Genomic DNA, 25323 nt, shown 5'->3' on the forward strand with positions numbered 1-25323 from the left:
AATTAAATGCTAACCTACTTGGGTTTAACTTTTTTTATTCTTCCTAGAAATCAAGACAAAAGTTCTACGTACTTTCAATGTTCCCATACCCTTCTGGAAAGCTGCACATGGGCCATGTTCGTGTCTATACCATCAGTGACACAATAGCACGGTTCCAGAAAATGAGAGGGATGCAGGTAAGGAAAGATTTGCAATACAGTAGAATCCCCGAGTTACGAGCAGCTTGGGAATGAAGGTTGTCCGTAAATCTGAAATGTTCGTAACTGATCAAAACATTATGGTTGTTCTTTCAAGAGTTTACAACTGAACAGTGACTTAATACAGCTTTGAAGCTTTACTATGCAGAAGAAAAATGCTGTTTTTTTACCTCTTAATTTAAATGAAACCAGCATAGAAACAGTTTCCTTACCTTGTCAAAATCTTTGTTAAACTTTCCCTGTATTTTTTTTTAGTAATTGATGTTTAACACAGTACTGTACTGTATTTGCTTTTTTGTTGTTGTCTTTGCTGCTGCCTGATTGCGTACTTATGGTTCCAAATGAGGTGTATAGTTGACCGATAAGTTTGTAACTCTAGTCTTCATAACTCTGGGGTTCTACTGTAATTCATAGGCTCAGGAGCACACCCAGTCATATTTATAAATGTATGGCAAGTGCTGTTCAGTTCTTAGCTGCACCCAAAATTTCAGGCCCAGAGAACACACCAATAGAGAACACTACTGTTACTGACTGTTAAAGTGCTCTTTCAAAGCCTCTGGCAACTACATAGCTCCACACTGGGCTCTATTAATGGCCAGGCCTTCGTGCCTGGCTGTTCAAACTCAGGAGACAGCTTTCCACCTTCGCCCTTCATCCTTGTGACAGCTTGTACTCCTTTGTCTCTCAGATATTGTGCAGGACACAACAGGGAGCTATAACCATAACAATATTTTTCTCACTGAGATCCAGTCTAGTGAGTAAACACCACCACCATCTCTTCAATCTACCAAAAGTCATTCTGCACTTGCTGAGCTGGTAGTTGAATTTCGGAGCTATCTAGTGGCTGGTGTATGGCTTCATTAGCCAGGGGAGCAAGGGGCAGGCTCGGTCAATATTGGCATTTCAGTATCACCAGTGGTAATTCACCAACTGGGAAAGACTGTTCCCTGCTTGTAGCTCTCTGAACAGTCCTGAGTTCTTAAAAATGTGAGTGTCACATGCATCTTCTCTGATCAGTCCATGTTGATAACACTGAAGTGTGCTAATTGATCCACCAGTGCTTGCATAACCTTAGAAAAATAGTCTTTTTCTGTACTCTGTGTCAGGGTGGGCTGGTGTCAAAATAGGAATATGCATGCTGTCTATTGCCTCACCACAGTTTGGGAACCCCATTGCTGCAAATCCATGCACTATGTCCTGCACGTTGCCAAGTGTCACAGTCTTCAGTAGCAGGAAATGATTCATGGCTCTATTTCCTTGGCAATGGTCCCCACTGTAGATTTTCCAACTCCAAAACGATTTCCCACTGACCAGTAGCAATCTGGAATTGCAAGTTTCCTTAGTCAGATCACGAGTCGCTTCTCCACTGTCAATGCAACTCTCATTCTGGTGTCCTTGTTCTGGAGAGCTGGGGCAAACTCATCACTCAGATCCAGGAATGTGGCCTTTCGCATCTGAAAGTTCTGCAGCCACTGATCATCCCAAACCTGCGTTATGATATGATCCCAGCAGTCAGTGCTCATTTCTCGGGCCCAGAAGCAGTGCTCCATCACCTGCAGCTGCTCCATGAACATCAATAACTTTGAATTGTTTTTTGCTACATCCCTTAACAAACTGTCCTAAAAGAAACCATCAAGTCCCCCATTGTTGTGGTACTTCCTGTGGGTCTGTCCGTACAGAATAATTATGTGTCCTGTATGTGCAGTGTTCATGAGAATAGTGCAGAGCTCTGCAGGCTCCATGCGTCTGTCAGAGATGGTGGACAGCAACAAGTGCCACACGAGTTTGTGGGATTTTTTTTTAAAAACGCATGAAAATTATGGGATACGGATGGCGTTTTGGGATGGAGAAAGTTGTGTGCTGTGCACTTCACCTCCTAGGTCTCAGAAATCCTTGGATGAGTCATTTCTACTCCACAACAGGTGAAAATTTCCCAAAAGGCATTGCACTGGATGCTGGCATGTGGCACTTGAAATATTTACTTATGGTATACTGCACTTTGTATTGACACGAACACCCCATGTGATTGTACACAGCTCTGATGCAAGCAGCCACAAGTATTCATATGCCTGAGCAATATACAAACTTTGGTGGTAGAAGATGAAGTAACTTGCATCAACCAAAGTTTGTAGTGTAGGCATGGTCTGAGGTTACCTCATTTACATTACAAAAGCTGGTCTTTATTTCTGAGGTTGCCTCACTTCATTGTCTGAGGAGTTCTGAAAGGCTTTCCTCCCAACCAGTTTTCATATGCGATAAAAGTTTCAGGCCTTGCCTTTCAACTTCTTTTTACCTTTAACGTGAGAAAAGACTTTGTGAACTGTATTAGAAGCAGGAGTTGCAGAACACTCTGAATTTCCTGTGGATCTATAAATAGGCATATCTTTTCCTTTGTGTTAACCTGCTTGAACACCTATTTATGACTAATGATGGGCAGCCAAAGAATTCAGCCTTCACATGCCATAACAGACATAAACAGTCTCTCAAATGATTTTCATTGTGTGTCAAATTCAGAGCTGTTGTGTTATGATGAACGTTTACATGAAAAGATAAGTTCTGAAGTCTTTCTGAAGCTACTAGCCTTGCTAATTCCTACAGTGTAGGAATCAATACCTTTACTCTTGAATTTCTCTTTCAGATTAATTTCTGAATCCTTGTCTGTTTTTTCAAGAGGGTGTCTCAGCTTCTAAACTTCTACAGATTTGCTCTGTATGATGATTACAACAGACAAGGGGTTGGGGGTTTTATTACATGTGGAATTTGGAAACCGCAAGAAAAATAGCTTCATTTCCTTACCTGACTGGATTTTACTGAATATGCAGTAAATGAATGACCATTTTTTTAAAATAACAAACCAAAATATATCTTTGAATGTATGAATTGGAAAGATTTTTTTTGTACTTTATACAGTGAGAAAGTAAGTTTGGGTTTTGCAGGACTATACATTCTTAAATTTCTTATTTTCCAGATAGAAATTCATAATTTTGATATTCAAAGCATGTATTATTTTGAAATGTTTTTCTTGGTGCAAATTTTAAAGTTAGAGAGTAATGCCATTTATACTTGGTTGCTTTCCTTAAGAAATGGATAATCTTTGAAACAATGTCACATTTAAGGATTCTGCATAAAGATGTAAAACTATTCTCTTCTGTCTGATCCTGTCAGACAAGTCAGATAGGTCCCACTTGCTCTAACCCAGAATATAAATCAGATGAGTCTCTTTCTTAGGTAATAGGGGACTTGGCGGAGTGCCAGTGTGGTTTACAGTGAGAAATCCTAGACCTGGCCATGCTTGGGGAGAAGCTGAGACTGAGATTTATGTTGTTGTTTAACTTCTCAATAAAGGAAAACTCGAAAAAAGGCACTTAGTTTGGACATTATATTGAGTTAAGAGCAGGGTGGGAATGCTGCTTGCTTATATAGGCATTATCTACAGGAGAAAATTTTACTAATTTAGATAAATTGGTTTTATATTGATTTAGCTTAAGTGGACTTAAGTTAGCTCAATATGATGCTTAAATAAGAACAAGTGTCTACACAAGGGAATTACATGTATTTAAATTAGTTACTAAACCAATTTATGTAAATAAATCTGTATAATTTGCTCAGGTAGGTGGTAGGCTGGTATCTCTATGGGGACAGAGTTAAGCAGTTTGGGTACTATTTTGGATAAGTGCGACTTCAGTGTTTCATCTTTCCAGATTTCCAAAGTTTGATTTTTTTAAAATTTAAACGCTAATGTAAACCAGTAATATTTGCCTGAAACCTTAATTTCATCTTAACAAAAATTTGAGGGCGGGGCTTGGTGGGGGAATGTGTATTTGCTGCTCTCTTTCTTTCTCTGTTGCTTTGGGATTTCACTTTATCATAGAGCACCAGGTGGTGCAAATGACGTGTCGCACTTAATATGAACAAGCAAGCAGGAGGGCTTCACTAGCAACAGTCTTGTCCAATTGCAGTATAGTAACACTAGCAACACTAAAAACTAACTTCCATATGTTTTTTCCAAGTATAATGTCATATGAATATATAGTCACATTTGAATATATGGAAGAAAGATGTAATAACAAGGCTTCGCTATATTACTTATCAAAAAGTATTTTTGTAATGTATGGAGAGTCATTTGTGAGACCTGCAGAGACAAATCCTCAGCTTGTGTAAACTGGCATAAGCCTATTGAAGTCCATTTTATGTCTCCTGAGCATCTGGCCCACGATCCATCGAGAATGGCTCCACTTATCCACAGTTCTCTCACTGGACTGAATGTAAACCTAAAGCCCTGTCATGCACCTGGAATAGGTTGTTGAATAAATGACTTCTAGTGTAACATATCTGTTTAAAGGACAAGTTGTTTATGTTTTAATTATTGAAGACAAAATTTGAAGACAAAAATCTTAGCGCAAACACCACAAACTATACTGTTTCCAAAAACGTGTACTTAAGTAATAATACTGATGTTTCCCAGGTACAAGTACAGTTAAAACAGATCTTCAGATATGTAGTGTTAATTACAAATCTTGTTACAAAACTTAATTTAAAAATATGCTATGGAAAATCAGTTTGTAGATTTAACTTACAAGAAAAGCACTCCCTAAAAAAACTAACTTCAAACCAAAATAAATCTTAAGTTACTGCTTTATCTTCATGTCTCCCTGAATTTACACATACTCTTATGTAAGTTCAAAGAGAAAAGCTTTGTGGCAACCTATGACATTTTCTTTTCTGTATTTTTTAAAATATTTTTTTCTTTATTTTGAGGGTGATGAGTCCTTTACAAACCCTAGAAATATGCCTGACATTTTTTTCAAAGTCATCCAACCTGCCTCCATTTGAGGAAAAAAATTCTGTTGCACCATGCTATAGTTATTAATGCGATTTAAATCATGGAATAAGCATATCTGCATTTGTCACCATGACAATTTATACTGGTGCACTTCAGTTGTGATCATCATTAGCTTTTACTTCTACTAGCTTCTCCTGAGGGAATGTTGCCCATTTTGTTAAATTGTTAGATGGTTCATGTGTTTCAGATTAAGTTTATAGCACCGTGTATATCTCATGTGAACTGAGTCAAATTTGAATCCAGTTTTCCAAAGGCAGATAACTAAGATGTTAATTAGCTGGCTGACTCGCAAGAAATCGTTGGAGATGCAATTAAACATAAGAACATAAAAGATTAAGGATGTGAGACCTCATTGTGTTGTCTAAGCAGTTTTGGTTGTGTGTGGACATAGCATAAGGCACAGAATAATTTTGCATTTTTTATTTCTTTTGAGAACAAGAATAGAAATAAATTAGAGCATTACATAAGCAGAGTTGTTATGATGATAGAAGTCTGTGGGTTGATTTTTTTTTTTAATTGGGCAGTAGATTAGCAGAATGTTAATAGGAAGCACTCTGTTGCAGAGAATTATTGAAATAGTGCTGCTTGCTAGATTGTATATAGTAGTCAAATATTCACAATTTTAATGTTTCCAGTTGTTCCTTGCCTGCCTGACTTTTAGCTGTTACATATCAGTTTCTATTACCTGGTAAATTTAAAAGGCACTTTGGGAACATGCTCAGAAGGCAAGCTTGTTTTTAAAATTTCATTCTCTCCCTAATGTGGAGGTAAACAGAGGAATATAGGATTTGTCGTAACCTACCAGACCACTGGTCCTTCAAATTCTTTATCGCTTAAACAAGACCCTTTGTTTTTGCTTGATGATGTCTTCTCCTTCCAGCTTTAAAATAAATAAAACCAATATATAAAGTTTATTAAATGGGTGTATTTTTTGGCACTCATTGTAGAGTCTGAGCACTTTAAGAAATTTCAGTCTTCATAATGGAATGCAGCACACCATGAAAGAGATATTACAGTTCTGTGACACACTATTCCTTATATAACAAAGACTCCAAAAATGCAAACAAGCTCTTTGTTTCCTTTTAGCAATTAGGCAAAGGTCTTTCAATTGCTTTTCATGCCTTCTCTAGTCAGATTGATAGAGACATAGAGTTGAATATTATCAGAATGTTGTTAATCTTGTATCATGTAGCACTACTTGATCTCACCCAGCAGTCTCGCACATACGTGGAATAAGGTGTCTGACAAGGCAGAACATAAAGAGATTGCACAGTTGAAAACCTTCTGAGAGAAGGGGTTTGAGATCTCTCTCAGAGGAATGGAGGGAACTATCTTAAATCTTCCTCTTCCAGTTCTGTAGTCATGTTAACAGGGCCTCTTGGCTAACAATGACAAGTCACTGAGCATCTGACTTCTGTCCATTGTCGTGACAACATGGACCACATCAAGAGACTAGCACAGTTGCTCTGCCATGACCTAATGTTAAGCTTGATTCTTTGGAATCTAAAATCTTTCAAGATATCACTTTCTCTTGGAGTTGGCCCAACTGCACCCTTTTCAGGGATCTTTTCTAGAAAGAAGAGGCTAGAGACTGTGTGGGGTAATAGTCAAGAACACAGTATGAAGTAACCATTTTATTGTTGTAACTTCATGGGCCTCATATAAAATATCAAATGCACATTGCAAAATACAAGTCTCTAAATAGCTGTTGCTTCCTAATAATATGAGTAGTTTTTGGCCACAAGCTTGTTGTGCTTGCCCTTCTCTATATGATCTCACCCGCTGTTTGTTAGGTTAAAACCTCTGCTGAGGTAATGTGGAACAAAAGGAGCAAAGGGGTGTATTTATTTGGTTAAGAGCTTTATTCCGTTCCTGATGATGCTCCCTCAGAACTAACTTATTTCTGTCTCTAAATGTCCTTTCTGCTGACTCTCTCACCATCAGATTAATAAGTGTTAGGCATCCTGAGACTTACAGAGAAGAGCGTGAGCTAGGAGAGGGGTCCGTTATTTGTTTTGTCTTTACCTTGTGGGTAAGGGAACAACTATCATCTGTGCTGAGAAGCCTTGTTAGGATGTCCAAGTGAGCAGAGTTGGTCTGTTGGTTGTATAACCACAAGAAGTAGTGACCTTTGTCTTAAGTCAATGTCAAGTCAAAATATAAGAAAGTGATTGACTTTCTTGCATTTCATTCGTTCATCTGTAATGCTGGGGGAAATAGTGTGTTTTCTGATGGTGCCTGAATCACTGCCTGTACCTAAGGAACTGATTTGCATACACATACATCTTTTAAACTGTTTTCTTCCTGTCCTTGTTTCTTTGTTTTCCTTCTATTCTTTTCAGTATTATTTGAATTTGGTGTATCTTCTAATATAAAGTAATGTGTGTATTTCATGCATTCTTCCCTGATTTCTACCCTGTATTTCAGTACTATAGAAATCATACTCAGATGAATAGGCATCTTTCTATTGTGCTTTGTCCATGTTAACTTAGTAGACCTTAAGTATAGTATTGAGAGCTGTGTGGGGACTACTGCATTTTGTCAGTAGATTCATATTCCTAAATCTGGTCAGAAGAAACAGACATATTACCCTTTAGACAATTGCATTTCACAAACCTTTCAAATCCATTCTCACTATAGAGGTAGAAGAGACAGTGAACTTGAAATTATTTTCTCTAATATATTGTGTGCGCTACATTAGTCTCTATGGCAACTACATAGATACATCTATTCTGGAGTTAGACTTGTGGATATTTTTAATGTCTATTTAAACTAATGTTCCATTAGGAAATCTCAAATGTAAATATTTCTTCAGTCCTTTAATTTTAGGATCACCTTAGATAGCTGTTAGAGTAAAATATCTTTTGTTGGTGAAATTCTTAAATTGATTTCCTAATTAATAGACATTCCAGATGTTGACTAAAAAAATCTATGTGAGGAGATATCAGTACTGTACCATCTTCAGAAAGGTAAATATTAAATTCCCCCCAAAGTTGATAGACTTATGTAGGAAGACACAGAGTACAGTGATTGCATGTTTGTTATTGTAATGAGAGAGACAAGGTGAGCGAGGTAATATCTATCATTGGACCAACTTCTGTTGGTGAAAAAGACAAGCTTTCAAACTACACAGAGTTCTTCAGTCCGAAAAAGGTAATTGGAATGTCATAGCTAAATACCAGGTGGAGCAGATGGTTAAGTATTAGGAGTAAATACATGTTGAAAGAGACCATTTAAGATGACGTGGGCAATTAGGACAAGCACAGGACAAGGAAGGGTTAGTGGGTTACAGATTGTTGTAATGAGTCATAACACCAGTATATCTGAGTCCATGATTTTTAGAGTCTAGCTGAGTTGTGAATTCAAGTTCCGTGTCTCATCTTTTGAGGGTGTTGTGCAGATTTCCTTTGAGGATGAGGACTGATAGGTCAGATATAGAGTGATTGCTTTATGAATTTCCACTGAATGTATCCGATGAAGTGAGCTGTAGCTCACGAAAGCTTATGCTCAAATAAATTTGTTAGTCTCTAAGGTGCCACAAGTACTCCTTTTCTTTTTGCGAATACAGACTAACACGGCTGCTACTCTGAAACCTGCTTTGTGAAAAGAGTTCGCCCATGGGTAATAGCATGTTTTTGTCTTTTATCATGTTTGTGTGAGTTCATTCGAGAATGTAATGGTTGTCTAGTTTCACGCACATAGTTGTCATTGAGGCATTTGATGAGGCTTATCACATGTGTTAGGTATGTATAGGACCCATGGATCTTGAAAGGTGTGTTGTTGTGAGGGGTATTGATCACTGTAGCAGTAGAGATATATCTGGTGGTTTTGCATCTGTTGTTGTTGCAAGGTCTGCTGCTGCTTTGAGTTGGTCTTCTGTTGGGAGCTTACTTCTGATGATGAGAGTTTGTTTAAAGGCCAAAAAATGGGGTTCAGGAAAGATTTCTTTCAGGATGTGATTCCCATCAAGTACGGCTTGTAATTGTTCAGTGATACCCTGTATGGGTTCCGGTGTGGGGTGGTAGGTGAGGACTAGGTGTGTGTGGTCAGTGGTTTTGTTTTGTTTTCTGTGTTAAAGCCTATTCTTCCAGGTGGCTCATTGCATGATGCAATCTACTTTTCTGTTGGAATGTCCTTGTTCAGTGAAGGCAGTTTTAAGTGTGCTGAATTATATATACTGGACTTTCTCCTTGGAGCATATTCTGTGGGATCTGAGTGCTGGGCTTTAGATAACAGGTTTCTTGGTATGTCTAGGATGGTTATTTGATCTGTGGAGATGAATGTGGGGATCTGTAAGTTTCTTGTATTTAGTTGTATGTAGGGTTCCATTGTTGGAAGCTGATCATGCTGTCCAGGAAGCTGGTGTGTGGGTACTCTAGAGAAAGTTCGATGAATGGGTGGTGAATGTTGAAGTGGTCAAATCTATGAGGGAGTTTAAATTGTCTGTCCGGAGGATGAAAATGTCATTAATATATCTCAGGTATATCATAGGTTTCCTGGCACATTTTTCCAGAAATTCTTCCCTTAAGGAGGCACATGAACAGGTTAGCATATTTGGGAGCCATCCTACTGCTCATGGCTGTTCTCATGGTTTGGACAAAGTGTTTGTTGTGAAATGTAAAGTTGTTATGGGTGAGGATGAAATGGATGAGTTTAGCGATGTTTGGGGTGGATATCTGAGTGTTCTCCGTTGTCTTGTTGATATATGAGACAGACAGCGATGCAGTCATGGTGAGGTATATTTATTGTAATGGAATTGTAGGGTTATGCTGTGGCTGTTAAGCAGATGTATAAGGAGGGGGTCCATGCTAGCTAGCTCGGCCAAACTGTTTCTGGGGCCACTGAGAAAAACACATGAAAGAACAATGGCTGTGACCCCCTTTTAATAGAATGTTGCACATGCTCCCTCTTCCTGCACTGGTCAGGAACATCACACAGCCGCTCTGGGGAGTCTAGCCAACAGAGGAGCTACATTTTCCTGGTCCTTGCACTTGGGGATCATAAGCAAAGAGTGAAAGAGTCATTGTTCCTGCTCAGCTGCCCTTCCACATCCTTACAGAGCCAGATATAGATTGGCCCTTGAACCCAGAGCAATTATTCAGAAGTGTACTGTAGGCACATTTCTAGTTGTACAGAAAGATGGAGATTATAATGGGAGGTGGGAGAGAATTGTAGAATAAAATGCTATTTCACCAAATGTAACAGCTCTTTCCATTCCAAATCCCTCAACATTTAAACAACAGTCAGGAAGAACTGATGAGAGGATGCTTACCTTCAGTGTCCCATTTAAAAAAGAAACCCCATTAAAAACCATTTAACAGAATTTTTAGTTAAGCAAAATTTTAATTTAATCTATTTTATATCAGCCATTTTGATTTTTTGAATGGCCCCAGCATGCTTAAAGGGCTGTTGTTATGTGGTGTCGGCCCAAAATGTGTCTCAACATCAAATGATTGTAATCTCAGGGAAGTGGAGAATGTATTTTTGTTTCTGGATATGTTTAAAATAGGGTAGTCAAGCAACTTAAAAAAATTAATCATGCTGTTAAACAATAGAATACCATTTATTTTAAATGTTTTTGGGTGTTTACTACATTTTCAAATATATTAATTTCAATTACAACACAGAATACAAAGTGTACAATGCTCACTTTATATTTATTTTTGATTACAACTATTTGCACTGTGAAAAACAGAACAAAAAATGTTTCAGTTAACCTCATACAAGTACTGTAGTGCAATCTCTTGATCATGAAAGTTGAACTTACAAATGTAGAATTATGTACAAAAAAGCTGCATTCAAAAATAAAACAATGTAAAACGTTAGAGCCTATAAGTCCACTCAGTCCTACTTCTTGGTGAGCCAATCACTCAGACAAAAAAGGTTGGTTACAATTTTCAGGAGATAACGCCGCCTGCTTCTTGTTTACAGTGTCACTTAAAAGTGAGAACAGGCGTTCGCATGGCACTGTTGTAGATGGCATTGCAAGATATTTACGTGCCAGATGCGCTAAAGATTCATATGTCCCTTCATGCTTCAACCGCCATTTCAGAGTACATGCTTCCATGCTGATGATGGGTTCTGATTGATAATGATCCAAAGCAGTGCGGACTGATGCATGTTCATTTTCATCATCTGAGTCAATGCCACCAGCAGAAGGTTAATTTTCTTTTTTTGGTGGTTTGGGTTCCATAGTTTCCGCATCAGAGTGTTGCTCTTTTCAGATTTCTAAAAGCATGCTCCACACCTCGTCCCTCTCAGATTTTGGACAGCATTTTCAGATTCTTAAACCTTGGGTCGAGTGCTATAGCTATTTTTAGAAATCTCACATCGGTACCTTCTTTGCGTTTTATGAAATCTGCAGTGTGTGTGTTCTTAAAATGAGCAACATGTGCTGGGTCATCATCCGAGACTGCAAAAACAATGAAATATTTGCAGAATGTGGGTAAAACAGAGCAGGAGACATACTATTCTCCCCAAAGGAGTACAGTCACAAATTTAATTGATGGATTATTTTTTTAACAAGCATCATCAGCATGGAAGCATGTCTTCTGGAATGGTGGCCAAAGCATGAAGGGGCATATGAATGTTTAGCATATCTGGCATGTAAATACCTTGCAACACCAGCTACAAAAGTGCCATGCAAACGCCTGTTCTCACTTTCAGGTGACATTAAAAATAAGAAATAAGCAGCAGTATCTCCCGTAAATGTAAACAAACTTGTTTGTCTTAGCAATTGGCAGAATAAGAATAAGGACTGAGTGGACTTGTAGGCTCTAAAGTTTTACACTGTTTTGTTTTTTGAGTGGAGTTATGTAACCAAAAAAAATCTGCATTTGTAAGTTATACTTTCACGATAAAGAAATTGCACTTCAGTATTTGTATGAGATGAATTGAAAAATACTATTTCTTTTGTTTATCATTTTTACAGTACATATATTATTAATAAAAATAATAATATAAAGTAAGCACTGTGCATTTTGTATTCTGTTTTGTAATTGAAATAAATATTGAAAATGTAGAAAAAAATCCACAAATATTTAATAAATTTCAATTGGTATTCTATTGTTATAAGTGCAATTAATCGTGATTAATTTTTTTATCACAGTTAATTTTTTTTGAGTTAATCGTGTGAGTTAACTGTGATTAATTGACAGCCCTAGTTTAAAAGTCTGCTTGGTAACTGGAAAAGCTACAACAAAAAATACACTACCTATTGCTTTGTTAGTGCATTGTTTTTTGTGTAAATCTATGCTCTGGAACTCCCTGTGCTAGCTTGAGTCACAGTTAATGAACAAATATTCTTTCCAGAACTGAGCACTTTGCTTCTAATGTCTTTGATGGAGCTGGTGCACCAACAGAGGAATAAAATAGTGCAATATTAGTTTTTAATCAGTGTTTAAAACGCAGAATGTTGGGGAGACAATATCCGTTAAATGTTGATGCTTATATAGAGAGGTGGTACTGCAGGCACTATATAAATATCTAAGGGAGGTGCTTTTTGTTTTTGTTTGTTTTGTATGTTTCAAATGGGAAAGAACCACAGTTGAAGTCAGGAGATCATTTTTTGTTCACGTGTTTGGTGGATTACGTCAAATTAAGCGTAAAAATAACTCAAAATAATAAGAAAAGGAGTGCTTGCACCTCAGAAATTAGTTATTTTTTCCGGGTAAAGGTATTAGCATTTGTCTTCATATTCAGCTTCTGATATTATCATTGCTAGGTTCCTGAGTCACTTCACTAGGCATTTACACTACTGGCTTGTTTGTTTAACTGTTCCTCCTTTTTTTTACAGACTTCTAAAAATAACACAGGGAGCTTTTTACATAATGATTATTTTACATAATGATTATTACAGGGAGGTCAAATTTTATGTCTTGTAAACCTTTTAAATACTATTCTTATCATCTGCCGCTGCTAATCTTTTATATGTAATAGGTCATAATTACTGAATTTGGTAACATTTAAAATGGTAAGAAACTCTGTCTCTTTTACAAAGCACCTATCACTGTACTATCTAGACACATTTAACGGCAACATTACTGAGGTGTTAAGTTAAACCATTTTTACACTATTACCATATATTCAGGAAAAGAAAAATGCTGCTTGAATATACTGTGCTGCTGGCTTACTAATCAGTTAGTTATCAGTAGGAAAGCTATGTACAGGTTGCACCACTTTAAATCAATATTTTTGTTTCTGTAGTAAACCTTGGGTTTTGTTTTTTTTCCAGTTGTCATTTAATTGTCATCTTTCTAAAATAATGTGTATAAAAATCTTCAGCCAAAATTCCCAAGATTGTTTTCACAAAATTTACTGAAAACTTTTTAGGGTCTCTGTGTTTTGCTTTGCCTGTATTATTTGGGGCTATTTGAAACTTTTCCCTTCCCCGTTTCTCACTTTATCCAATTTTTTTATTTTGGTTTAACAGGCATGTTCCAGTTTGGATCTGACCTAGAGCTGTGCAACAGGTTCTCAGATATGGGAATTTGTGTCCAAACGCACTTGTTCTTCATCTTTTCACCCTTTTCTAGCATAAAGATTTGTATTACAACAGCTTCTTTTGACTCGTAATGTCAGTTGCTTTGTGTTTTGGTATAGTTAGAACATTAGACAAATTACAGAGGGTTGATATTATCATTGTTAACCCATTATTGAAATAGTGACCGTGATGCACTATGTGAGTGATCTATAGATTAACTACTCCTACTGCATTCATGCTTCCTATGTCACCAAACAACAGCAGGCAAACATATTTCATATTTCCATTAAAGCTGAACTAGTCCCAGTGGCCCTTTTTGGAGTGACTCAAATCAGGGAAAGCAAATGCTGAAGTGTGAAACAGTTCATTATTTTGAGCCCTGAAGATGTTACTAACTCCATTCCAGACAGTGACAAAGGATAACATTTTTCATTTTTGTTACAGGTGATAAATCCGATGGGATGGGATGCATTTGGGTTACCTGCAGAAAATGCTGCAATTGAACATGGGCTGCACCCAGCAAACTGGACACACAGGTATTTTTTATTTACTTTATTTATACTGTGATTTTGATAAGTACCTAATGAACTGTAAGTTGGTTAAATTTTAAAAGCGAAAGTATATCACTGTGATTTTATAAATTCAAGATGTGATCTACTCCAGATCGCAAGTTGTAGAAGACATAGTAGTTGCATATTATAAATAGGACCCTACCAAATTCACCGTCCATTTTGGTCAATTTCACGGTCATAGGATTTTAAAAATCATAAATTTCATGATTTCACTTATTTAATTCTGAAATTTCACGGTCTTTTAATTGTAGGGGGTCCTGACTCAAAAAAGGAGTTATATGGGGGAGTTGCAAGGTTCCTGTAGGGGGGATTGCAGTACTGCTACCCTTACTTCTTCAGTGCTGCTGGCAGCGGTGCTGCCTTCAGAGGTGGGCAGCTGGAGAGCTGGCCAGGAGCCCAGCTCTAAAGGCAGAGTCACTGCCAGCAGCAGTGCAGAAGCAAGGATGGCATGGTATGGTATTGCCACCCTTGCCTTCTGCACTGCTGTCTACAGAACTTGGTCTTTAGTAAGTAGCTGCCTCTCTCCAGCCACCCAGCTCTGAAGGCAGCGTAGAAGTAAGGGTGACAATACCACAACCCCCCTGCAATCCCTTTTGGGTCAGGACCCCCAATTTGAGAAACGCTAGTCTCCCCCCTGAAATCTGTATAATATGGGGTAAAAGCACACACAAGACCAAATTTCATGGGGAGAGACTATATTTCACGGTCTGTGATGCGTTTTTCATGGCTGTGAATTTGGTAGGGCCCTAATTATAAATGTGACATTTCCCAAACTCTGAAATCAGAGAGAGAGAAGAATAAATCCAAACCTGTTTATACTGGAGAAAAGTGTTGGTGTAGAGTACATAACTGAGGGAAGATGAGTTCTCTGGCTGGATTTGCTGACATTTTCACTATCAAATTGGGGTTGGAAGATGATTGGCCCTTTGTTTGGGCCTGACCTTGTGAAGTGACAAGCATCTATATTTCCTACTAAGTTCAGTGGGAGTTATGAATGTTCAGAACCTCTCAAAATTGGGTTCTCCTTCTCCCATTACTTATTGACTGTTAGTTTTAATAATACTGAGCAGAACTTTCTCTGACTAAATCAACATTAATTTTTGTAGATGATATGTCTACAGATCTCCTATCTGCAATTAATTTGTTTACCACCTAGAGGGTATGGTGGACTTGGCCATGTATTCATTTTCTACTTTGACCTATTCCCTTCTCTGAAAACCTCCTCTGCCCCGTACCTTTTCACTTGGACAGATACTGAAATTGTTTAATTCCTTACCCACTAAAATATTAGAGGAGGCAAGGAAGTCAAATTGATTTTGTTAGAAATAACTAATACTATGCATTGGTAATTTATGCTATTTGCCTTATATTTATTGCTTGCATTTTCTTTCTACATTGTCTGGAGGAGAATATAGAAGAAAACAAATTACCATCTAGCAAAACACTAGGAATTGGCTTTTGTTCTTTTTATTCTCCAGAGATGGAACAAACGAAGGCCTTATATGTAATGCATGGCAGACAGTCAATTATGTACTACATAAAGGTAGTTCAGAGGAAATTGTAGACTGCTGAACTCATAGAACCATTGCACATACGCTTGGCTTTACTATATCTGTTCAGTGTGTCCCCTCTGGGAAAATGCATATCTATTATTACCGTAGATTACTTATTGTGTTATCTCTGAGGAAGCTGGGCAGTACATTGGTGATCACCATCTTCTTCCCATCCCCTGTGCTAAACCTACTGTAGCCTGAATTCAAAGCAAGGCTGTCTAAGGTACTTACATGGCCCCCATCATGGTAGTATCTGAGTACCCACAATCTTTAATGTACAACACCCCTGTCGAGGTAGGGAAGTTATTATTATCCTCATTTTACAGATGGAGGACAGAGGCACAAAGAGGCTAAGTAATTTGCCCAACATCACTCAGGAAGTTTGTAGTGGATCAGAGAATTGAATCTGGGTCTCTTCTATTTTTGCTGCCCTCTTATTTTTAGATGTGCCTCTTCCCTAATAACCTAGCCTGGGCAGTTTTTTGTTTCTCTTTTCCTTTAAGAGTAAACTGCTAATGAAGCTTTTTGTATTTATGTAGCTGAGTCCATAAATCTCAGAAAAAAATACAGTTAAGCCTTTTGTAATAACATTAATTTGCCCACATTGTGTATACTATCTGTAAGCTATCTATACATTTAAAATAACTGCACATATTTGCATTTATTAGCTCAATGTGAGAGTCCTAGTATTGTTATGGAAGCCTTATCTTTAGCATTTCCTAGTTTATTTCCCCTTTCCCCTTGGGATATCAGGACTAAATAGGCAACTTTAACATTGCACTATCTAGTCTCTTTTTTATTGGTTCAAAAATAGATTTATTGCTTTTTTGACTTCCCTCGCATCATATGCTAATAGTTTCTGTTGACAAAGTAGTCAATCCCATAAATCTCTTTTATAGTGAAACATGTGTGCTATTAACTTAATTAATATTTAAACACTCTAGGACTGTTATAACAGAACTGTTTTAAAGCAAATTAACAATTCATTGCTGAAACTGCTTACAGTAATACACTGAAACTAAAACCACATTTGTATTTCCTATTGTTTTTATTTGTACTACGTCATAAAACTACTAAATGTAGATAATTAAAAATGAACCTCAGTTAAGTTGTTTACTGTGTGTGTCTCTTTTCCTCTTTTAATAAACACAACAAACTAAGGCCAGGTCTATACTTTTGTATATAGGTCGGTTGTGGTGTAATTTTTTAATGACACTTTTATACTAGCAAATGCCCTGGTGTGACTGTCTCCCAATCCTAGGTGTACCCTAGCCACTGTCCGATCCTTTCTCTTTAACTAAACCAGAGTATTTCCTAACCAAAATAAAAAGTTAAAAATTTCCAAAATGTTAATTCTTACCTTTAATTTCCATAGAAATATAAACATTTATGAACATCCAATTATGTTCCACATTGTTATGCCATGTAGGAGGCGCATATTTGGGAATCCTCCTTCACTTCCCTCTGCCAGGACTGGTGGAGAGCAGTTGTGTTCTGATACTGGTGTGCAGGCCTGTATGCACTGGGGGGAGTGTACTGACCACCATCAAAGGGAGGATATTGTGGTAATTCTCTTCAGTGAAAAGACTTGAGAGCAAATAATGCCAATATTAGTTAAAATTTTAAAGGAATTCCTTTGCAGTTTCTCGCATGCTACCCCTAGTAAATGGGAGGAGCTGCCTGTAAATATCCACAATGCCACTACGTTATCTACCTTCAAATCTCTCCTTAAAATGTGACTGCCATGATGCCTACAAATCACTCAGCAGTGGTAAGGCAGTTGTTAAGAAGATGTCACAACACATTACACTTATCACTGTCGTCTCATTGTTACCTGGTGCTCCCTCTGTCTGTTTCTTGTATTCTCCTGATAGGTCTTGTCTTATATTTTGATTAAGTAATTGGGGGTAGGGACTGTCTTATTGTTAGGTATGTGTACAGTCTGTAGCACTGTGACGCTGGAGGTTCTACTGCAATACATATACTAAATAATAATGGGAAAGCATTTTCTCCAAAACTAAAAGTTGTCCTCTTCTCTTCAATTACACTCAAGGTAATGGCAAAAATCAGTGTGTAATGTAGGTGGTCATTGAAGGTTGAACCAAAATGCACAGGAAGCCTTTAAAGTGGCCACATAAGAAGGATTTGCCTATTAGACAACTACTTCAGTTGGACTGCATATATAGGATAATGATATTTAGCAGTTCTGTAGTGCCTATCTGGGTCAAGAGCTTTACAGGCATCTGACAACAAATGTATTACATAATCAAAAATAGTTAGGAATATTTTTAATACTCTTAATTGTTTCATATTTTTCTTCTTTTGCAGTAATATTAAACACATGAGGGAGCAGCTTGATGCACTAGGTCTGTCTTTTAGCTGGGAACGGGTAAGCTTTTTTTCTCTTTAAGTGTATGCTTGTTTTGTTTATGTATGAAAACTATTCAAAATGGAATCGGTGTAATTTTAGGTAAAACAGAAACTGGGTAATACGTGAATCTGGATGGTCACTGCTTCAGACTGTTACACACCATAATTATACTTGAAACAAATTTGGAAAACTTAGTTGCCAAGCTTTTTCCCTTTTGAGATACTCACTGACACCACTCTTTTCTGCATAATGTGGGGGATGAAGGAAACACTCCTTTTCTTTTAGCATTCATCTCAGTTTTGCATTAGAATAATTTTTCCCTTTGCTTTTTTGCCCATCTACAGTAGAACTTCACAATGCCATAGTTAAGGCATTGTATCAATAGTTCTTTTATAAACCCTATGTTTGTGTGCCCTAAAATATTACCTGTAAGCAGAAATTTGCCATATTTGCACTCCCTCTGTTTTTTTCCCCCTTTTCTGTGGTTGTGGTTATCAGAAAGTAAACAAAAAGTTACTTTTTGAAAAGACACTGCTATCTAAATTTTTTAAATGATGTCTTTGGTTTATAACGTAAAGAGTGCTAAGTGAAGTTCCTCCTATGATATGGCACTATGGAAGAGAAGGATAAAATAGCTAATACATAAATTGGCTCTAAGTCCATGTATGGTAAAAAATTGTTAAAGGACTTGTACTACATATTTCAGTAAATGTGTTAAAATTAATCTAAATAATAAACCTAAGTGCTCTTAGGAACCTTTTCTGTTTGTTGGATAAATGGCTTTCCATTTAAATATTTTTCAGATACTAGTTTGTGGTATGAAATTCCTTATAGGAATTAATGTGTTTTTAATTTTTAAAAGTATGTAAAGATATGATAGATCAGAGATGGAAAGGAAAAGTTAGAAAGACATTTTTGCTTATTAACCCTGCCTCTTCTCTCTTGTCTTAGGTGTGTGCATTGGAAATGTACACTATATGATGTATGTATGGCCTTGCACAATATATAAAATGTATGTCCCAATGCACACTTCATAAAGTGTGCATTGAATCAGGCGGGGCTCCTGTGCATTATAAGATATATATTTTCAGATGTGCTTTCTTAATATGCACATATTTATCATGTGCAGGGAGTGAAGAAACTGTTCAAAAATAGTCTCTTTAAATGCTGGATTATTCTGTTGTTTAAGAGACTGTAAAGCACTAGCCTGTATTATCATAGTTGTCTATATCATCATGGGAGAGCGAGTAGGAGGGAAGTGTATTGGAAGCTGGAAGATCTATTTAAAACAGAAGTGCTTGAGAAGCAGCTGTTACCAAGGCTTTTAAGGTAAAGAAAATCAATCAAAAGACTGTGCAATTATGGAGATAAGAATGAAAATTTATTTATTTCTGAAGCACCGTACATAGCAGGGTTATTGCATTTACCAATAGATTGAAGTTATTCACTACCTTTGTATTCTCAGTGGTAAACTTTTGATTATTACTTCAGTATGATTCTGCATAGAAAGGCAGAGGTGTTAACCTTGGGTTTTTACGGCAGGACTATAGCTCTGAAAAGAAAGAGGATTTGTTTTCTGCATGCCAGTATAAGACCTGCCTTCTGTTTTCATTAGCCTTAGAGGTAAGGATGCTTGGTTATATGGCTAAAGTCTCAGAATCGTGCCACCGCATGTGGCAATGAGATCACTGTTGCTGTTTTAGTGAGATTACAGTTCCCCTGCATAGCCAAGAAGATGCTTTGGGAAGAACAGTCTAGGAGAGGAAAGTTCACCCAACACATAGAATCATAGAATCATAGAATATCAGGGTTGGAAGGGACCCCAGAAGGTCATCTAGTCCAACCCCCTGCTCAAAGCAGGACCAATTCCCAGTTAAATCATCCCAGCCAGGGCTTTGTCAAGCCTGACCTTAAAAACCTCTAAGGAAGGAGATTCTACCACCTCCCTAGGTAACGCATTCCAGTGTTTCACCACCCTCTTAGTGAAAAAGTTTTTCCTAATATCCAATCTAAACCTCCCCCACTGCAACTTGAGACCATTACTCCTCGTTCTGTCATCTGCTACCATTGAGAACAGTCTAGAGCCATCCTCTTTGGAACCCCCTTTCAGGTAGTTGAAAGCAGCTATCAAATCCCCCCTCATTCTTCTCTTCTGCAGGCTAAACAATCCCAGCTCCCTCAGCCTCTCCTCATAACTCATGTGTTCCAGTCCCCTAATCATTTTTGTTGCCCTTCGCTGGACTCTCTCCAATTTATCCACATCCTTCTTGAAGTGTGGGGCCCAAAACTGGACACAGTACTCCAGATGAGGCCTCACCAATGTCGAATAGAGGGGAACGATCACGTCCCTCGATCTGCTCGCTATGCCCCTACTTATACATCCCAAAATGCCATTGGCCTTCTTGGCAACAAGGGCACACTGCTGACTCATATCCAGCTTCTCGTCCACTGTCACCCCTAGGTCCTTTTCCGCAGAACTGCTGCCTAGCCATTCGGTCCCTAGTCTGTAGCTGTGCATTGGGTTCTTCCGTCCTAAGTGCAGGACCCTGCACTTATCCTTATTGAACCTCATCAGATTCCTTTTGGCCCAATCTTCCAATTGGTCTAGGTCCTTCTGTATCCTATCCCTCCCCTCCAGCGTATCTACCACTCCTCCCAGTTTAGTATCATCCGCAAATTTGCTGAGAGTGCAATCCACACCATCCTCCAGATCATTTATGAAGATATTGAATAAAACCGGCCCCAGGACCGACCCTTGGGGCACTCCACTTGATACCGGCTGCCAACTAGACATGGAGCCATTGATCACTACCCGTTGAGCCCGACAATCTAGCCAGCTTTCTACCCACCTTATAGTGCATTCATCCAGCCCATACTTCCTTAACTTGCTGACAAGAATACTGTGGGAGACCGTGTCAAAAGCTTTGCTAAAGTCAAGAAACAATACATCCACTGCTTTCCCTTCATCCACAGAACCAGTAATCTCATCATAAAAGGTGATTAGATTAGTCAGGCATGACCTTCCCTTGGTGAATCCATGCTGGCTGTTCCTGATCACTTTCCTCTCATGCAAGTGCTTCAGGATTGATTCTTTGAGGACCTGCTCCATGATTTTTCCAGGAACTGAGGTGAGGCTGACTGGCCTGTAGTTCCCAGGATCTTCCTTCTTCCCTTTTTTAAAGATTGGCACTACATTAGCCTTTTTCCAGTCATCCGGGTCGCCACGAGTTTTCAAAGATAATGGCCAGTGGCTCTGCAATCACAGCCGCCAATTCCTTCAGCACTCTCGGATGCAACTCGTCCGGCCCCATGGACTTGTGCATGTCCAGCTTTTCTAAATAGTCCCTAACCGCCTCTATCTCCACAGAGGGCTGGCCATCTCTTCCGCATTTTGTGATGCCCAGCGCAGCAGTCTGAGAGCTGACCTTGTTAGTGAAAACAGAGGCAAAAAAAGCATTGAGTACATTAGCTTTTTCCACATCCTCTGTCACTAGGTTGCCTCCCTCATTCAGTAAGGGGCCCACACATTCCTTGGCTTTCTTCTTGTTGCCAACATACCTGAAGAAACCCTTCTTGTTACTCTTGACATCTCTGGCTAGCTGCAGCTCCAGGTGCGATTTGGCCCTCCTGATAACATTCCTACATGCCCGAGCAATATTTTTATACTCTTCCCTGGTCATATGTCCAACCTTCCACTTCTTGTAAGCTTCTTTTTTATGTTTAAGATCCGCTAGGATTTCACCATTAAGCCAAGTTGGTCGCCTGCCATATTTACTATTCTTTCGACTCATCGGGATGGTTTGTCCCTGTAACCTCAACAGGGATTCCTTGAAATACAGCCAGCTCTCCTGGACTCCTTTCCCCTTCAAGTTAGTCCCCCAGGGGATCCTGGCCATCCGTTCCCTGAGGGAGTCGAAGTCTGCTTTCCTGAAGTCCAGGGTCCGTATCCTGCTGCTTACCTTTGTTCCCTGCGTCAGGATCCTGAACTCAACCAACTCATGGTCACTGCCTCCCAGATTCCCATCCACTTTTGCTTCCCCCACTAATTCTACCCGGTTTGTGAGCAGCAGGTCAAGAAAAGCACCCCCCCTAGTTGGCTCCTCTAGCACTTGCGCCAGGAAATTGTCCCCTACGCTTTCCAAAAACTTCCTGGATTGTCTATGCACCGCTGTATTGCTCTCCCAGCAGATATCAGGAAAATTAAAGTCACCCATGAGAATCAGGGCATGCGATCTAGTAGCTTCCGTGAGCTGCCGGAAGAAAGCCTCATCCACCTCATCCCCCTGGTCCGGTGGTCTATAGCAGACTCCCACCACTACATCACTCTTGTTGCACACACTTCTAAACTTAATCCAGAGACACTCAGGTTTTTCTGCAGTTTCGTACCGGAGCTCTGAGCAGTCATACTGCTCCCTTACATACAGTGCTACTCCCCCACCTTTTCTGCCCTGCCTGTCCTTCCTGAACAGTTTATAACCATCCATGACAGTACTCCAGTCATATGAGTTATCCCACCAAGTCTCTGTTATTCCGATCACGTCATAGTTCCTTGACATCACCAGGACCTCCAGTTCTCCCTGCTTGTTTCCAAGGCTTTGTGCATTTGTATATAAGCACTTGAGATAACCTGTTGATCGCCCCTCATTGCCAGTATGAGGCAGGAGCCCTCCCCTCACAGACATTGCTGCCTGTGCTTCCTCCCGGTATCCCGCTTTCCCACTTACCTCAGGGCTTTGGTCTCCTTCCCCCGGTGAACCTAGTTTAAAGCCCTCCTCACTAGGTTAGCCAGCCTGCTGGCAAAGATGCTCTTCCCTCTCTTCGTAAGATGGAGCCCGTCTCTACCCAGCACTCCTCCTTCATGGAACACCATCCCATGGTCAAAGAAACCAAAGCCTTCTCTCCGACACCATCTGCGTAGCCATTCGTTGACTTCCACGATTCGACGCTCCCTACCTAGGCCTTTTCCTTCCACGGGGAGGATGGACGAGAACACCACTTGCGCCTCCAACTCCTTTATTCTTCTTCCTAGAGCCACATAGTCCGCAGTGATCCGCTCAAGGTCATTCTTGGCAGTATCATTGGTGCCCACGTGGAGAAGCAGGAAGGGGTAGCGATCCGAGGGCTTGATGAGTCTTGGCAGTCTCTCTGTCACATCACGAATCTTAGCCCCTGGCAAGCAGCAGACTTCTCGGTTTTCCCGGTCAGGGCGGCAGATAGATGACTCAGTCCCCCGGAGGAGAGAGTCCCCGACCACCACCACCCGCCTTCTCCTCTTGGGGGTGGTGGTCGTGGAACCCCCAACCTCAGGACAGCGCATCTCATGCCTTCCAACCAGCGGAGTCTCCTTCTGCTTTCTCGCCCCAGACATATCATCTGGTCCACTCTCCGCAACGATACCTGTGGAGAGAACATGAAAGCGGTTAGTTACCTGTGTCTGTGTTACTGGAACCCGGACATTCCGCTTACCTCTTCTGGAGGTCACATGTTGCCAAGCTTCTTCACTGGTCTCTTGGCTCCTCTGTGCAACCTGCTCTATATCTGTATGATTCATATCTAAATGTTTCCATGCATTTGTAAGCTTTCTCATGTCCGAGAGAGATTTTCTATATATGTAATGAGGAAACTTTTCAAATCATTAAACCTTTGTGGGCCTACTGTAGTGTATCCTAAAGAGTTATTGCAGATGTTCTTACCTCTCCTGAAAGACTGTTCATCTACTATTTAGATCTTTTACATAACTTTAAGACATTGGCTAATAGATAAAACTGGCTATTTCTGGGATGTTGGAAACTGAAATGGGAAGGGTATATGATTGTTGTGAGATAGGGTTGTCAGACTGAGTGAAGTGAGTCCCATCGAATTTTCCTGGTGTGGTCAGTTCGTGAGCTTTGCGCTCACCTTCCTAGGACAGCTTATTTAAATATGTGCCCCTTTGGAAATTGCTGATGCTTCAGAGGTCTCTAAATATTTGTGGCAGGGTCAGTGACACTGGCATAGAGTCTATTTTAAACTTTGCATTGATGGGGTGATTTAAAATGTTTTAGGGACATTTTCTGAAACAGGCTAAAAAGAGTTAATTGAAATTCATAGAGAAGTTGTTACATAGAAGAAAGCAAGCTGGTGAGTTCAGTATTTTGTTTTTACTTAATTTCAGATGGCTCGTCCTTTGCAAATATTTAACTAGGATGTTAATGGCCTGAACAGCTGCTTAGAAATGAAGATACTTACTTATTTAATGGAAAAATCAGCTGACATTGCCAGAGATTCATCTCCTGAAAATGATGGGGAAAGTGTCTTTATCATGGGTTGATCAAGCTATCCATGGCTCTTTGACAAAACAGGAGTTTCCATTTTTTTAGTGGAAATTTATTGATTTTGCTTAAATTTCAATAGAGCATGACACATAACAAATATACACTAGAAGAGCATGGTAAAAAAGAAGTTAATAAAAATGGAATTTTAATACTTAATATGCATGGCTGTGCTTAAGAAGCTGACTAAATATAAAATTATCTTTGGCTTTGCTACAGACTCCTGTCAAAGACTAGTGGAACCCAGATGTGGTTTTATTATTGAACTGAGCTATGAAGTAGATACGGAGCTTTCCTATGTGACTAGCCGCCAGAGGTCAACCTCTTGTATTCTTGTTTTTATTAGTTTCTGTCACAACCTGAAAGATACCTTTTAATGTTTTGGTTTGCATGTTGTAGTCAGCAAAATTGTACAGATAGAATACAGAAGGATCTCATGGTAAGCATTATAACATCAAAATTTAGCAACATTATTTCAGAGAGCCAATAACTCAGATCTCTTAGTATATTACCTGTATTTTAAACAAAATAATTAATGGAATTAGTGGAATACTAGTAATGGTCTAAACTTTTCAAAAGTTTCTAGTGATTTTTAAATGCCTCAATTATTAGGTGTCCAATTTCAGACATGTAGAGCCCTGATTTTCAAAGATGTTGAGCACCTGCCCTCTGAAAATTGAGCTCCTTTAAGATGGTGCAAGCAGGGCACCCAAAATCACTAGTCATTTTGGAAATATAGGTCATTATATAAAGTTGATGGTACTTTAAAGCTCAAAATTTTAGAAGATATTTGGATATTAGAATTTTAGATATAGAGTGCCTCAAATGCGTTTTTAGGATAATATCCTTTTCATAATAATTCTGGTGAACCTGTGTTCTTCATTCTAGCATTGCTCTAATGAATTTAATGGGCATGAAACAATAGTTGTTAGTTGCATTTTCATAGGTAGGGACCTACCAAATTCAGGGTCCATATTGGTCAATTTCATGGCCA

General features: G+C 39.0%; 1 protein-coding gene across 4 annotated transcripts in view; it reads left to right on the forward strand.

Moving 5' to 3' along the window:
- The window catches only part of LARS2 (leucyl-tRNA synthetase 2, mitochondrial), a 110533-nt gene that overhangs the window by 7136 nt on the left and 78074 nt on the right, over positions 1 to 25323 (forward strand). For all 4 annotated transcript variants that reach the window (XM_078851730.1, XM_073333148.2, XM_073333149.2 and 1 more), the window contains 3 exons: positions 48 to 176; positions 13967 to 14058; positions 17976 to 18036. In XM_078851730.1, coding sequence (XP_078707856.1) covers positions 48 to 176; positions 13967 to 14058; positions 17976 to 18036 — 282 coding nt within the window. The remainder of the gene's footprint in view (positions 1 to 47; positions 177 to 13966; positions 14059 to 17975; positions 18037 to 25323) is intronic.

This window comes from Lepidochelys kempii, chromosome 2, assembly GCF_965140285.1.
Source record: "Lepidochelys kempii isolate rLepKem1 chromosome 2, rLepKem1.hap1, whole genome shotgun sequence".
NCBI lineage: Eukaryota > Metazoa > Chordata > Testudines > Cheloniidae > Lepidochelys > Lepidochelys kempii.